Below are 16,606 nucleotides of genomic sequence, written 5' to 3' on the forward strand. Positions count from 1 at the left end.
GCAGTGGTTTCTCTGCAGGAATGCGTTGATGGCCTCTACTTTCCATAAGCTCTAATCCATCCTGCCCCAGTTATCGCACTGTTCTGAGGATCCTCTTCTAGTGCCAGCATTGCCAAGTCTTCCAGGCTGTAGGTCTTTGGCCCTCTCTGTGGCTCTGCTTTCTCATCTGTTACATGGGGATCCTGATGCCTGCCCTGCCCACCTCACAAATCGGATGAGAAGGGAACACACTTTGGGGTCTGTAGAGTGCTTTACTCATGAGGTCATGTTTCCCTTCTGCCAACCTGAAATTGCCTTGTGTAGGGGGTTCCATTGGTGAGGAATTGTAGAACTGCCGAATCTCTGTGACCCCTCTCCAGGCATTGTGTGCCAGAGGGAGAGGAGGAAGCCAAGGCAGCTCCTCCGTCCAGCTGCTGCTCTTGGAGGGGGAGACGTGTAGGGGTTACCCGCAGCTCCTTGGAGGCCAGATTGGCCACCGCTGGGGACCAGGGGGCTTCTCCTTCAGTGACTTCGGAAACCAGACCTCCCCAGGCTGTTTCCCAAGACTAGTGGGACAGGGCCAGAAGAAGGGATGATTCAGCTCCAGAGCTGAGACTACTGGCCTCCCTTTGTATCTTTACCCTCAACTGGGCAAGAAATTGGACAAAATGCCCTCTATGGTTCGTTCCACTCTCACTCCTTGAGGGTAAATTACTGCCTCTTTCTGTGCCCATTCCCAAGGTCTGCTCTGTGCAGTGGGGTACAATGGATAGACCCCAAGATTTGTGGACAGACACCCTGTCTTCTGGTCCTAAACCTGCCACTGCCTTAACTAGCTGTGTGACCTTGGGTAAGTCATCTCTTCTTTCCAGGCCCTAGTTCTTGGTTTTCTTTTCTCCTGTGCAGGGACCGGGCTGGATTAGGTTATCTCAAAGGTCTTTTTCAGCTCTAAATTTAGATTTGTCTCCAGATCCCCTATACTTCTCCTTGCTTCATAAGCCCCGGGGCTGTTCCTTCTTATTAGGGGGCTTTTCTCCCTCTCCCTCAGAACCATTGCTTCAGTCTAGCTCTGAAATTCTCTGTTCTGAGGTCCTTTCCACCTCTCACATTCTATTTCTAAAGTCCCTTTCAGCCCTGACATCCCATGACCTAAGGTTCTTCCCAGCTCTCCCATTCTGTGTTCTGAGGTCCTCACTCCTAGCTCTGAGACTTTGCGTCCTAAGGTTCCTTCGGAACAGTGTGGGCTGCCAGCCTCCATTCCAGGCCCCTTTATTCCTGTCCCAGACAGCTCTCTCCTGGCCAGAGCCCTGATAGAGACATAGACAGACACACTGGTCTGCATCCCTGGCATTGGCTCCCTCCGGAGTGGGAGGAAAGGAGGAATTTTCTGTGTGTGTGTGTGTGTGTGTGTGTGTGTGCGCGCGTGCACGTGCGCGTGCATGCAAACACTTGTTTCCAAAAAGTGGATGACGTGATTGAATCTTCCCAGGCTTGCCCATTTCTTCCCTTTGTCCTATTTTTAATCATCCCCAGTGACGACTTTAAAAGAGAAAAGGAGAGAGAGAGAGAGACTGTAGTGGACGGAAATGTGGACTGGTTGCCCTTTCTGTTTTGCTCACCAGGCATAGCCAGCGGGATGCTGGTATATGAGCAAAAAACCAAACCAAACGCCCCAATCAAGCTACTTAAAGATCAGCTGTGGGGGTTGGGGGGGCAGCTCGGAGATCGCTGGGTCTGAGCCCCTCAGAACTCTACCATCCCAGGCTCTGCAGGGTAGAACTCAGGGAGGAGAGTGAAGGCATTTCTCCTCCTGCTAGGCCTCCTACGCCCGCAGGGGCTGGACTCTGCCAGTGTAATTGTACCTGTGGGCTTCTGGCTTCTTCCCTGAAGTCCATAATAGCAGCTCCAGCTTCTATATGGGGCTCTGGTTCAGGAAACACTGCCCTGACTTTCTTAGGAGGGCCCATGTGCTAATCTCTTTCTATCTCCAAGGGGGCTGAGCCTTTGAGAAAGCCAGCAGCTTGTCTAAGGTCACACAGCTGGGAAGTGACTGAGCTCAGACTCAGACCTAGGTCTTCTGAATTCCACGTTAGGGTGTAGAAGTGACAGGCCAGTTCTGTCACCCTCACTGCTCCCCTCCTATGCTTCCCTGGTGCTCACTGCTCCCCTAATACCCCCCTAGGGTGCCAGGCCTTTCTTAGTATTCTAAGCACTACACCCTCCAGCCATCACTCCATCCTTTGTCTCTAGCGGTCATTTAGTCCATGAGCCCCCAGGAGACCAGCCCTTCCTGAAGCCCACATTCCCCACACCTTCCTGGGATCCCCAACTTCAGGGAGGCAGCAGGTATATTGGAGTAGACTCAAAGACAGGCAGTCTTGGCTTAGAATCCAACTTTCAGCACTTAGGAGCTGGGAGGATTGTGGACACATCACTTAGCCGCTGAGTCTCAGTTTCCTCACCTGTAAAATGGGCATCACTGAGTGTCACATGAGCAAATGGATGCCAGTTCCGTGGGGGCTGGGATGATTTCCCTTTTGTCAATGGGTTCCCAGTACCCAGCATAGTGGCAAATAGTAGGCGATTAATAAATGTTTGTTGTAATGACTCAAATACTGAAGGTTGGAGGGGCGGGGGGTCAGGGGAAGAGCTGGTAATATTCTTGAAGACAAGAGCCTGATTTTTGGATTTGGATCCCCAAGCACCTAGCACAGTACCTGGCAAACAAGAGGCGTTTAATAAATGCTTATTAAATGAATGAACAAATGACTTCTACTCTTTGGTTGGTTGTGCTACAGTGGATAAGAGCACTTGTTTGAGAGTCAGAAGACCTGAGTTCTGGTCTCGGCTCTGATATTTTATAACTATGTGAATTCAGACAAGTGACTTCTTCTGGGCTTCATTTTGCCCATCTGTAAAATGGGGGCAGCAATACTATATACCTCACAGGTTTATCTCATGGAAAGCACTTGCAGAACTGTGAATTATGACGATTTAAATCAATCTGTCAGTCAACAAGCATTGATGAATTCTCATCAGTAGAGAGCCAGGACTTCTCACAAAGCTGAGGGATCCTGGGTAGGAGCTGGGAGGTTCCTTAAAATCTTCTGGTTTAACCGCTTCACTGCTTGAGGTCACACAGGCAGGATTTGAATCTAAGTCTTGTCACTCCAAATCCAGGCCTCTTTCCACTGGCCTCTGCTGGGGCAGTGTATTTCCTGGAGAGCACTCCTGAGATCTAACTCCCAAACCACTCTTGTGATCTGTTAGTTGTAATAATCACCTACATTCAGCCAATCAATCAGCGAATGTTTATTAAGTGAGTTAAGTGCTGGAGATACTAAGGGCCCTGCCCTCAGGGGGCCTTCATTCTAATGGGGGAGCCAGTGTATGTGTGTGTGCATGTGTAGGTGCCACATGAAATATACATTCCTCTGGTATTTTACAAAGGTCTTTTCTCCAGCTGCCCAGTGAGGTGGGTGCTAAAGGGGGATCCTCCCCATTTTAGAGCTAGGAAACGGAGGCCCAGAGAGGCAGCAAGACCTGCTCAGTGTCACACAATGAATAAGGGATAGAGATAGGATTCAAACTCATGTCTAGCGTTCTTGGCATTGCCCCACTGCATGTCTAAGAGGGCTGCGGAGGGTGACTTCTTCATGTTGGCTGTGTTCCCTTAGGCTTGGGATGGGGAGTCACATCTTCCTTCAGCCTGAGAGCCTGCCCCCGCCCTTATCTCCTATTAATAATAGTAATGATAATAATAATAATAACTTAGTGATGTTTCCTGTCTCTTTCAGGTGGGAGGAGGAGCTGGCCAAGCGCATGAACCTGGAGACCATGGTGGAGACACTTCAGGAGGTAAGAGCCCCAGGAAGTAGCCCAAAATGACAGGAGCGGTGGCTCCCCGCTCTCCAGCCCTGCCTGCCCAGGCACCCTTCGGAGACAAGAGCAGAGAGCTGGTTCTTTTTTTTTTTTTTTTTAAGGCAATTGGGGTTAAGTGTCTTGCCCAGGGTCATACCTGGGCATAGTGTCTTACAGCTAGTGTCAAGTGTTTGGTCTAAGGCTGGACTTGAACTCAGGTACTCCTGACTTCAGGGCTGGTGCTCTATCCACTGCGCCACCTAGCTGCCCCTTGGAGAGCTGGTTCTAACGCAGCCAGAAGTCATGGCTGCGTTCTAACCAGATTATGGGTCTGGGGTTCTTTTCCTGTATTTCGATTCCTGTTTGATTTGTTCTTGGGGAACTGGGAAGGGTTTCACCTCGCTCACCTCTCATGCACATGCGAATGCCCAGAAAGTCTGTGGTTCGGAAAATGTGCTCCTAATTGGGAATCAAGGGACCTGGGTTATGATTTTGTAACCTTGCCACTGTGTGAACGGGCAAACGACTTCCTCTTCCTTGGCCTCAGTTTCCCCATCTGTCCATTAAAGGGGGAACCCAGGATACTGTCAAAGGTCCCTTCCTGCTCTGATAATCTGGGAGCCTTTAACTTTGAAATTCTTGGAGGGTCATTTCTTCCAGGTCCTGAGCCTCAAGGCTAGGGGTCATTTCCTTTAGGGAAGGTTCTCCCTGCCCTTCTCGAATCCCCAGATGCCCTTCCTCCAGAGCTCAGGCCCCACCAATGGGGTTTAGTCAATAGACTTCCAAGCTGAGGAGCCTTTTTTTTTCTTAAATACCAGTCTTACCATTTTATGTGACCCTATGTTTCTGGACCTTGGTTTCCCTATATGAAAAATGGAGCCAACAGTGCCTAGTTAGAGAGAGAGCACACAAACGTTCCTTGCCAACAGGAGGGATCCCCACTAAGCCTGACTCTGAACCATGAGTTGCCTGTCACCCCCTCCCCCTGATTCCCTATTTCCATTGACTCCCATCTTGAAAGACAGTGTGGGGGTCCCAAAGCACTGGTTTTATAATCGAAAGACTTGATTTCAAAGCTCTGGGCCCTGACTAGCTGAATGACCTCTCCGTGAATCTCAGTTTCCTCATCTGCAAAAAGAGGGCAATCCATTCCTTGTTACAGGTCATGGAGTTTGTTCATGTTATCATTCCACTTGCTCTGATGTGGCTGTATTGGTCTGGCCTGAGGGTCTGCCATGTGGTTGGGCCGAGCCTTGCCCAGGCTCACGCCCTGAAGCCCCAGGGGTGGGCGGTGTTGTGTTCCTTCCAGCCGGTTCTGCTCCCCGCCAGTTGTCAGAACCTCCTTAATTGTTGCTGTCTCCCTCCCCTTTGCTTCTCCTTCTTGCCCCGTCATCCCCACTCGGATCCCAGGCGGCCCAGGAGGCTGAGGCCATCCAGGAGGAGATGAATGAGAAGATTGAGCGGCTGAAGGCTGAGCTGGTGGTGTTTAAGGGGCTGATGAGTGATGTAAGTGCTGTTCCCTGCCCCTCCATCCTGGGTGGCATGACCTTTCCTTCCTTCCTCCCCCACCCCATCATGCAGGCGGCTTCATTCACCACCAGGGTCAGACTGTCCATCCGTCCGGTCCGGTTGTGGGCATTGCTTCATAGTTAGTATTCTGGCTGCGTTTGACTTGATGACAGATGCATCAGAGACCATTCATTCCCCCTGCCCTCCCCTCAGTACCCTCTCCGCTCTCCCTCCCTCCCTCCCTCCCTCCTTCTCTCTCCTCTTCCTATTTGGTCTGTGTAGAGATGCATTCACCTGCTGCTTAACCCATGGCCTTGAGGGCTCCTTTTGATGGAGTGATTGATTTGGATATTTTCAGTAGAGGATCTCCCCCAGGTGGTGCGGCACAGGTGACTTGGGCCCAGGGGCCTGTGCAGTGGGAGTTGTAATGGGCCAGGCCGCTGTCTTCCCCCTATGGAAGAGGAAAGGGAGAGCTCACACAGCTGGCCTTCCTTCTCCTCCAGCCCTAGCTGGGTCCTGGATTTTAAACTTTCTTTTCAAACTGTGTGATAACAGTACTTGACTGGAACTCTGACTTTAGTCCCCTGAAAGTCTATGGGATCCATCTAAGGACAAGAAGCAGACCTAGGTATGGGGAGTTATTTCAGGAAGTATCTTCCTCTCCAGGCTGGGAGAGACTTTTTTGTGTCTCCTGACCTCTGACCATCCCAGTATACAATCTGGGTCCAGACAGGACACAAACTTTATTTAAAAAAAAAGTCTATCCTGTTGTCTGAACTAGAGGAGATAGAAAGTTTAAAAGAGACCTCTTCCCTTCCCTCATGGAGCTTACCATTTAGAAGGGGAATAAGCCACAAATGGAGAAAACCCAATAATAAACCACCAATGCCTTAGATGAGGGCATAATAAAATGTCACAGGAGATCTGAGAGAGGAGATCTTGACTGACCAGGAAGGCTCCTTGGAGGAGGTAGCTTTGGAGTTGGACTTTGAAGGATGGGTAGAAAACAAAAGAAGAGTTGGGAGGGCAGGCAATCCAGATATCGGAGGCGGGGATCTTGTGAGCAAAAGCTCATGGTCTTCTGCAATGGAGGAGAAGGTTGAATATGTCACATCCTACGCCCAAACAGCAGGAATGGAGATGGCCTCCTCTAGGCTTCTTGCTTCCCCCTCTGGAGAACCTTCTGTGTAAAAGGAAACCCCCTCCTCTCCTGTTCTTAATCAGGGAAGCCTTGTGGTTCCCCTCCTGTGAGGTCCCCAGATTTCCTTTCTGCAGGGAGTAGTGGAAAAGCCCTATTGGGGAGAGATGGTACTGCCAGAGCCTCATGAAATGGGCACCCAGAGGAGCCCAGATGAATCAGCTCCAATCGTCTGAGTGGAGGATGAAAGTGAGGGGCAGGCCCTATACCAATGAAGTCCTCACTGGCAGGGATGGAGGCCCTGGCCTTACTTGGACATGCCCTCTCTGTCTCTCTCGGGCGAGTTGGGCCACTGAGGGATGTGTGTGGGTGGGGGCAGTGCCTCGGGCCTCTGGATTGGGTTGTCAGTGTGGGGATGAAGCCATGGGTAACAAGTCTCCATCCCCAGTGTCTTTTCTCTCTTTCTTGGGGTTCTGTGTGAGATGGAGCCTGCTGTGGGGGGTGGGGAGAGTGGCAATCTTTCAACAGATTTTGGACTCTTTCTTCTTCTTTTTTTTTTAATTAACACAACCCACAGTCTCTGTATAGCTGCTGAGAGAGAAGATGCCTTCCAGTCCTTAGCCAGGGCTGTGCAGCCCCCGGCTGAGAAATCTTGAGCCCTGTAGGCCTGCCTTGGAGCAGGGTGGGAGGCCTTAAGTTAAGTCAGTCATAGCGTCATGATGCCAGACCACAGCATAGTTTCCAGGGACTCTTGTGAAGGCTGATCCCTCCCAACTTGGAAGAGTTGAGGTTTCCCCCAGGCTCTGGGGGGAGTAAACCCCCCAGTCCTAAGGCCCTCCCTCACCTCCTGCTCACCCACCCACTAGGCTGGGAAAGGAGTTCTGTGAGGTGGGGATAAGCCCCTACCAGGCTCTGGTCCTCTCCCCTGCCCCCAACTCGTGTAACCCCCGTGCTGTCCTCCCTGCAGCCCATGACAGACCTGGACACAAAGATTCAAGAGAAGGCCATGAAGGTGGACATGGATATCTGCCGGCGAATCGATATCACGGCCAAGCTGTGCGATGTCGCACAGCAGCGGAACTCGGAAGACGTGTCCAAGATCTTTCAGGTGAACAGGGCCTCCCACCCCTCGCCACTCACCCCTCACTTCCCACCGCCACCTGCCAGCCCTGGCCCCATCCCTGTCTCTAGAAAGTGTCTTAGGACCCCAGAGCTTAAGCTGGAAGAGACCTCCTTCTCACTTTACAGATGAGGAAGTCAAGTCCCGGAGAGAGGGAAAGTGACTTAGAACCACAGAGCTGAAGCTGAAAGTAAACTCACAGTTCATCTGTTCTGACCTTCCTTATTTTACAAATAAGGAAACTGAGTCCCAGAGAAGGGAAATGACTTTATTAGAGACAAAACAAAACTGACTCAGTTGCCTGATGGCCCATCTGGGTCTTGGCCGCAGGCTCACAGAATCATAATGAAGTCTTAGAGCTGGAGGAGACCGTGGGGCGTCCTAGCCAATCTAGCTAAGAACAACCTCCCCCTTTAACTATTAGGATCCTTTCCCCTTCTCCTCGTTTCCCTGAGAGGTAGCATCCCAACATCCTTACGTCTCCTCTGGTTTTTTCTTGTATCCCATGGTCCATGCTCACAGTCAGATTTTTGCTGTTTTGCAAAGTCCAACCGCGTCATTTTATAGAGCAGGAAACTGAGCCAGTGAAGAGAAATGCTGTAGGATTTTAGAATCATAGATTTAAAGTATGTGTGTGTGTGTGTGTGTGTGTGTGTGTGTGTGTGTGAGAGAGAGAGAGAGAGAGAGAGAGAGAGAGAGAGGGAGAGAGAGGGAGAGAGGGGCTGATGGCTTTTTGGGCAAACCCAGCCTGCTGGACATTTTGTGGCCTTCTCATAGCTTGCTACTGTTTGGGGGAAGCTGCTTTTTTTGACATGGGAATTTTGGTTTGGCTTTTGCTTGATTTCAGGGGGAAAGGATGTGCTATTGCTTCTCAGTGTGTGACTGTGGACTTGGGGGGAGGCAGGGTGCAAAGGTATCATTGCTGGTGGGAGTTTATTCCCCTCCCCACCAATCTAAGAGCCAGTGGAAGGAATTTGAAGGGGCAAAGGCCAGCTCCTCTGTTTGTATCTCTCCAAGCTTTGTGTGTGAGCTCTGCGTGTATCCGTACACCCCTGTCTGCATGTCGTCAGAGGGCCCCAGGAAACACGGAGCGGCTTTTCTCTGTGGGTTCTGGGTTCTGGATCTCGCCTGCTTGGCTGGTTCCCTGACATCTCTCTCCTGCTGTTCCCCTTGGGGAAGGCAGCCTCAGAGAGCTCTTTTGTGGACAGTAGGCCTCAGAGAGAGGGTAGGTCAGGGGGTCTTCTGCCATGGTGGCCTTCCTTCCCCTTATGCTGTTTGCTAACGTTCTCCTGCTTTGTAGTGAGCTCTCACTGCTTGGCCCTGGCCGTGGCTGGCCTCAACCGCTTTCCATCCATTGCCCCGTAGGGGGAGCAGCCCCCCTCTCCCATCTTTCCTGGTCCTCCCAACCCCTTCTCTCAACCCAGGCAGAACCATCCATTCACACCTCTCCTCTCACTTCCTTCCCTGGTTCAGGTAGCATCCAAGAAGAAGGACCGTAAGGTAACCACAGAGGATGACATTTCTGAGCAGGATGGGGAGGTCACCAGGCTGTCAGATGATGAGGTCAGCTCCATGAACATCACGGATGAAATGAAGCGAATGTTCAACCAACTGTGAGTATTTGTGGGAAGCAGTTAGGATTCACTGAAAAGAATCCTGGCCGTGGAGTTGGGACCTGGGTTCAAATTCCACCTCTGATGCTTACTCCCAGTCTGACCTTGACTGATTCTGTAATTTCCCTGGGCCTCAGTTTCCTCATTTGTAAAATAAAGGGTTGGACTAGGTGACCAGCTCTAGAGCTGGGATCCTACCCTCATTCCCCCTCCAGAAGAGTAATAGGCTCAAAGTCGTGAAACCTGGGTCCCAACCCTGGCTCTGCTACTACCACCTGCATGACCCCGGGCTGGGCACTTTAATGCTCTGGGACTCAGTTGCCCAGCTCCAAAACCTGTGATCCACTGAAATCCCAACTGCATTGCTTCCTAACTGCCTGACCATAGGCAGATCCCTGAGTCTTGGTTTCCACATTTGTGAAAAGGGAATGATGATGCTTCAATTGTCTCCTCCCTCTACCATTGTGAAGGAAGCCTTTTAGGAATCCTAAAGACCTATAGAAGTGTGAACTCCAGGAGTCCTGTTCACCTTTTAGAGAAGGAGGCAAGGTATAGTGGTTTTCAGGTTAAGAGGGTGCTACCAGTTTCTAACCTCCCCAGGCCTCAGTTTCCTTCTCTGTAAAACGAGAGATTTGGATTAGATCGTGGCAGTCTTAACATTTTTTTGTGTCCTGGACCCCTCTGACAGGGTCTGAGATAGCCCAGGGGTCCCTTTTCAGAAGAGTGTTTTATATGATTAAAATAAAGTGCAGAGGATTAGAAAGATAGCCCTAATATTGAAATACAATTATCCTTTTTTTTTTTTTTAAAGTTTACAGACCTCCAGGTAAAGAATCTCTGGACCAGGTGGTTTCTGAGATCTTATCTAACTCTAAATCTATGATTCTAAGAGATATAAAATATGTAGAATGCAATGGGAGAAGGGACAGGGAGACAGGAAGATTCCTGAGCAAGTGAGGAGAAAGACAGAAAGAAGAGAGACAGACACAGACACAGAGGAGAGAGGAGACTGAGGAGAAGAAAGGAAAGGAGAGAAGGGGAGAGAGAGAGAGAGAGAGAGTGCTCCAGTGCTAGTCCTTAAGACAGTGCTTTGCCTGGTCCATCCATCTCTTGTCCTTCTCATCCTATTAGTTGACTTTAGGGGGGCCTGACTCCCTTCCTCTGGGCATGGCAAGGATGCCACCGGGACTCCTAGGCTGCTCCAGGGCTATCATCCTGGGCTCTCATCTCTTCTTTCACTGGGACATCTGTGATTATTCATAATGATCATGATGGTGACTGCTCTCTAGGTCTCCTTCCCTTCCCTGGAATCTTGGGGAAAGGAAATGGAGTCTGAAAGGAGGGGGAGAGAGGAAGTGCTCATGCCCCAGGGGAGAGGAGTGTCTCTGGCTCTGGGATTCTCCTGAGAAGACTGTTTCTGATGACTTAATGAATCCCCCCGAGAAAAGGCTGTATTGTTCAGAAGCAGACTAGGGCTTCTAAGGGCAAAAGTGGTGACAACGGGATATTTATGGGCTGTGCAGGGCCTACGGAGAAGACCCCTCCCCTTGCCAACGGGGTAGTGGAGCAGCTTGGGGGGGGTAAAAGTGAGTAGGGAGTTGACCTGAAGTCATCTTTAGTTCTCTCACTCAGTCCCTCCCCCCTCACAGCTGACCAGGGTTGGGGGCAACGTGGAAGACAAACGGGCATATTCAGAGGTTGAACCCATGACGGTTCTCTCCTATCCACTACATCTTGCTAGCCCCATTGGCTCCACACTCTGAATCCTGATCCATCTTCTCCTTTATCCATCCCACCCCCCAATTTCTTTTCAAGCAGAGGTCTGACCTGCTCACTCCTCCATCCCTCTAGGAGGAAATGCAGGTGACTGTGAAATGCAGGCATTTCGCATCTACCCACAGAACCCCCACCCCCTACAATGAAAGGAGGGAATTAATCAACAGGTATTTATTGAGCACCTACTATGTGCCAGGCAGTGACCTACAAAGACAAAGAATGAAACAAATCCCGCTGTGGGAGGGCACTTTGTGGGCATGAGACGCTACCTACTTTGGCTGTCAGATGAGGCAGGTTGGTTTTCCCCATTTTTCTTTGTTCTGAGAGACAGCTCATTTGGTAGGAGGCAGGACGTAAATGAACAGGACGTAAAAATACAAGACATGAATAAAACTTATTTTTAAAAATGAAAGAGCTGGACGGGCCACCCCCTCTTCCACCAGCATCCCAGCTCCATCACCTTTTATCCGCAGCATCCTTAGGGCAAGTTCCACTGGGGCCCTGGGCTTTGAATACCATCAGAGCTCTTGTTTTGTTCTGATTAAAATCAGTTGGTTTTGTTCCCAAGCCTGTCAAATGTGGGAAAGGGCCGGGCTTGGGATCACTGTATATGTGTGGAGGAGGGAGGCCATCGGCTTTCCCTGGCCCCTAGAGAAGGCCACCCCCTTCTGGCCCAACCCCCAGGGTCCTGCCCGGGGGGCTTTGCCCTCCCCTTCCCAGCTCTGGTTTCACTGGGAGCCTAGACACTCAAAAGGAAGTGGGGGGGAGGGGGGCAGGGAAGCAGGCTCCAGATCCGAGACCTCCTAGGCTCCCTCCTGCCCACTCTCCTCTTCTTTGGAACCAGCTTGGCTGCTCTCTCCAGGCCCTAGTCCCTGAATTTACAGAGACACCTGGAGGCACAATTGGGAATTGCCTCGTGGGTCTTGACCGGTCTTGAAGCCTGGATCTTGAATGCTGCACTCCCTTCTCCCCCTTCCCCCCTGGAAAAGTTGACCCCATGGAAGCAATTTTCCCAGCACTCCAGAGACCTGCTTCTTAATAAACTGGAAACATGAGCCCTGTCCTGTCCTCAAGGCCCATGAAATATTTAACAATAGTCCAAGGAACTTTGGGAAGCAGTGTGGGGGTGATGTGGAAAGAGCATCAGGGGGGCCTGAGAGCTAGCGCCGCTCTGACACAGATTTTCTGGGTGGTGTTAGGAAAGTCATGGACCTCATTTTCTTTATCTGTCAAATGCAGAGGCTGAATTAGATAATCTCTAAGGCCCCTCCCAGCTCTGACATTCTCTGTTCTAAGGTTCCTCTCCACTCGGACATTCTGGGTTCTAATGCCCCTCCCAGCTCAGGCATTCTAGTTCCTGCCAGCAATAACATAAAATTCTGTGATTCTATGGAAGAGAAGGAAGTGAGCATTTATTAAGTGCCTGCTAAGTACCAGGCACTGTGTTAAGTGCTTTACAAATATTATTTCATTCCATCCTCCCAACAGCCCTGTGAAGTAGGTGTTCTTATTATTCCCATTTTACAGTTATGGTAACTGAGGCAGTCAGAGGTTAAGGGGCTTGCCCAGGGTCACACAGCTCATAAGTGTCTGAGGCCAGATTTGAACTTGGGTCTTCCTGATTCCAGGCCCAGTACTCCACCTTTGAAGGATTAAGGTTGGGGAGAGTTTCATTAGTGTCTGGTCCCTGAAGTCTGTTGTCCTCGTCCCCAGGACTCAGTTTCTCTCTTTGCTTACCACCTCTTCTTATGGTATTGTTCCCCCTCCTGCTTCCCCCCCACAGAAGAGAGACTTTTGACTTTGATGATGATTGCGACAGTCTGACTTGGGAAGAGAATGAGGACACCTTGCTGCTCTGGGAGGACTTTACCAACTGCAACCCATCCATTGACCTGCAGGGAGAGGTGAGCAAGAGGCGAGGCCCTTCCCTTCTTGAGATAGCCAGTATCCTCTCTCATCCCAATCCCCTCCTCCTGTTCCTCCTCTTCTGTGTAAAGACTGACTGGGGGAGCCCTGAAGTTCTGGGGGACTCTGAGGGAGCCTCATTGTGTGAGCTCTAAGGCCCCTCCCAGCTCTGACGTTCTGGGTTCTAAGGCCCTTCCCAGCTCAGACGTTCTGGGTTCTATGGCCCCTCCTACCTCTGACATTCTGAGTTCTAAGTTTCTTCCTAGTTCTCATGCTCCATCTCCTCTCATGGATCACTACTCTAGGACTCCACAGAACCCCGAGATCTGCCCCCTAACTAGCTAATCATCCCCTTGGTTTTGTCTTTCTAGCAAGAAGAAAATTTGGGCAACTTGATTCATGAAACCGAATCCTTCTTCAAGACGAGAGACAAGGAGTACCAGGAGACAATAGGCCAGATTGAGGTGAGGACTGGCAGAGAGCCCTGGGAAGAATTATTTTGTCCTAATGTCCCAAATGCGGGTATTGGGGGGGGGTGACCCTGTCCACTTGGGGTCTGTTGTTGGCTGAAGAAAGAGGAGGCTGGGGTTCTGCCAAAAGTCAAGATGACCAGTAATGGCCCATTATGGGAAATAATAGCCTTAACAAAAGGAGGTAAGTTCTTGTCTGGTACTACATTACAACAGCCATACCGCAGGAAGAATTTTGTCCCTGGACAAAGGAAGAGAGTTCAGGATTATCCCTACATCCCCCTTAGTGGAAAACACTTCATTCAACAGCAGCAAAGGTTTTTATCTAGCAATGGGGGCATTTTCTAGGCTGTGCCCCCTAAAAGAGCTGTGGCAGTTAAGGAGAGAGACAGAGAGACAGAGATGCCCTGGGGATGATGGATCCTTTAGTGGGATACACAAGCTGATAATCCGTCCAGGAGTTGAGATGGGAGAGACACATTAAAAAGACTCTGGGATGCCTGGCGAAACACATACACTAGGGTAAACTGAGCCTACAAATGCTGAGAGAATGTGGAGTAGTGCGGTGAGTGGAACTGGGCCAGGTTAGTCAGGGAAAGATGACTAGAGGTGATCATTAATAACAATGATATGAGAGTCAGGCTCAGAGCCGGGGATGCCCAAATTCACAGTCTGCTTCTGCCCATACCGGCCGTGTGACCCGAGACTTCTCAGGACCTCCAGACAAGCCTCCAAGACAAGAAACGACATGGATTGCTCGTCTGCATCGGTAGAAAGGCTTTTCACACCAGGGAGCTCCAAACATGGGCAAAGACCCTTTAAACTTCCATGGCATTGTGAGAAAAGGACTGGTGTGGAACTCCCAAAGTTTGGGTTCAAGGCCCAGCTTTGTCCTTGCTTCCCTGACATCTTCATCTGTCCCTTCAACTCTCATTTTACAAATGAGCTTAATAAATTGGTCGTCTGCTTTACAGGTTATTGCAAGAACATGTTTTTGTTTTCCTTCTAGTTGGAACTCGCTACGGCCAAGAGCGACATGAACCGTCACTTGCACGAGTACATGGAGATGTGTAGCATGAAGAGGGGCCTGGATGTCCAGATGGAGACGTGCCGCCGACTCATCAAGGGCTCTGCAGACAGGTAGTGGGGCAGGCCGCTCAGGCACCCCTCCTCCTTCTGCATGCGCTGTGTCCGCTTCTGACCTCAAGATGTTCCCCCCTTTGCCCCCCGACAAGGCTGCTGGGAAGTTCCTCAGAACGAGGGAGTTCTTAGCAGCTGGACCTAGCCAGAAATGAAGCAGCAGGCTCGGGGTTCACTCCCTCCCGTTCCTTGGAGGTCTTCACCCAGGCCTTCATGGAGTGGATGACCACTTGCCAGAGGCTGTGAACATGCCCCATCTTATCAGTAGACATCTCAAACTACGATTCCCAGAGCTGGCTTCTGTGTCTCAGATGTGAGATGTCCAGGGCAAGGGATGGTGAGATCATTCCCTCCCTCATTTTGTTTAGCCCCAGGGCAATGGGTGAAAGTGGCAAAGAAGGAAATTTAGGCAATATCCCACCACAAAGATCTGTCCCAAAATGGAATGGGCTGTTTTGAGAGGTGGTGAGTCCTCCTGTCATTGGAGGTCCTCAGACAAGTTTTGGAGTGTGTTACATTGGGGATTCCTTTCTACCTCTCAAATCATGACACCATTTGAGGTTTTCTTGGCAAAGATACTGCAGTGGCTTGCCGTTTCCTTCTCTAGCTCATTTTACAGATGAGGAAACTGAGGCAAACAGGGAGAAGTAAGTTGCTCAGGGTCACACACAGCTAGTAAGTGTCTGAGGCTGGATTTGAACTCAGGTCTTCCTGACTCTTGGCCTGGCACTCTGTAGCTAAAATGTGTGTATGTTAGAGGTCATAATCTTGTAAAAGGAAAGAAAGAGGTCTGGATTTGGAGTCAGAAGACTGACAGCCAACTCTTCTCCCTGTGTGGCCTTCGTGAAGGTACCTATCCTCCCCCCTAAGATGAGGGGCTAGCTCTGTGAGGTCCTTTCCAGCTTTAAATGTTGTGACCCGAGGTCATGCCTCCATCCCTGAGTCCCAGACCCCAGCCTGACTCTTGCCCCCTCTCTTCTGTCCCAGGAACTCGCCGTCCCCCAGCTCCATGGCCAGCAGTGACTCAGGAAGCACAGATGAAATCCAGGATGAGTTTGAGAGAGACCCTGATGTGGAGCCAATGGTCAGCTGATGAACCTCGGGGAGGGTGCCTGGAGAGGGGGGGGGGGACGAGGGAGCCAGCACTGACCGCGCCCTGGAGGACTTCCGCCACTCTCCCTCCCCCATCCCCCATCCCAGGGCTTCTGCGGACCGCTGCTTCCCACCGCCCGCCCACCGCCCGCCACCCACCTCCTCCTCCTCCATCCACTCGCCCACCACCCCCACCCCAGGATTGGTGCTGTCAATTTCTATTCTACACTACAAATGCGAACTCTGTCCGGAGATACGGTGTTAATTGTGCCTTTCCCCTTAAGCTGAGCCGCTTAAAGAACTCTTCCAAGCTGGGTTTTTTATATACAATTACCAGACAGGGGCAGAGGCCCCTGGGTGGCATAGATGGCATTTTGTACCCTCCCACCTGCTGCACTGATTGGCAGTACTCCTTGCCTGCTCTGCCCTGTCCTGCCCCACTGGCCCCTGACCACTCCAGGGGGAGGGGTGGGGGCCTTTGGCTCCCAAATCCCCTGCAGAGGAAGGGGTGGAGGGAATCTCCCAGATATTTGCCACGGAAGAAAGGATCTGTGCTGCCAATGCTTTGGGGAAGGAGGAAGAGCGGGGAAAATGCCCCCACCCCTGTATTTTTTTCTTATCCCAAGTAACAAAAAGACAAGGCATGGGGGGAGGGGGGAAGGGAAAGATTGACACTGTGTTCAGACTACTATGCAAAAAAAAAAAAAAGAGCTCGCCTTATTTATATATGAAATATATAAATATTTCCCTCTCCCTGCCCCTTCCTTAGATTTTTCTCTGGACTGGGGAGAGAGGCTGCGGGCAATCTCTCCAACCGCCCCAAAGGCTTAGCTGTGACTTTGCTTCCAGGGATGCTGATTTTTTAGCTGTGTGACCTTAGACAAGTTCCTTCCCTTCTCTCTGCCTCAGTTTGCTCCTCTGTAAAATAGGAATAGGGAGGTGGTGAACTAAGCTACTATTGAAAGTCCCTTCTAGGGGCCATGGTTGAGAGCGGGTTCTTAGT

At 50.8% G+C, this 16,606-nt stretch overlaps 1 protein-coding gene across 1 annotated transcript in view; it reads left to right on the forward strand.

The window, feature by feature from the left end:
* Positions 1-16,282, forward strand: part of LOC114028487 (intermediate filament family orphan 2) — a 56,898-nt gene extending 40,616 nt beyond the window's left edge. Inside the window, exons 3-10 of the mRNA XM_027842746.1 lie at positions 3,777-3,837; positions 5,251-5,346; positions 7,455-7,595; positions 9,081-9,220; positions 12,780-12,900; positions 13,273-13,365; positions 14,381-14,511; positions 15,499-16,282. Coding sequence (XP_027698547.1) covers positions 3,777-3,837; positions 5,251-5,346; positions 7,455-7,595; positions 9,081-9,220; positions 12,780-12,900; positions 13,273-13,365; positions 14,381-14,511; positions 15,499-15,604 — 889 coding nt within the window. The 3' untranslated portion in view covers positions 15,605-16,282. The remainder of the gene's footprint in view (positions 1-3,776; positions 3,838-5,250; positions 5,347-7,454; positions 7,596-9,080; positions 9,221-12,779; positions 12,901-13,272; positions 13,366-14,380; positions 14,512-15,498) is intronic.
* The last annotated feature ends 324 nt before the right edge of the window (positions 16,283-16,606 follow it).

The sequence above is a fragment of the Vombatus ursinus genome, unplaced genomic scaffold (assembly GCF_900497805.2).
Source record: "Vombatus ursinus unplaced genomic scaffold, bare-nosed wombat genome assembly UNPS02014884.1, whole genome shotgun sequence".
In the NCBI taxonomy this organism is placed as follows: domain Eukaryota; kingdom Metazoa; phylum Chordata; class Mammalia; order Diprotodontia; family Vombatidae; genus Vombatus; species Vombatus ursinus.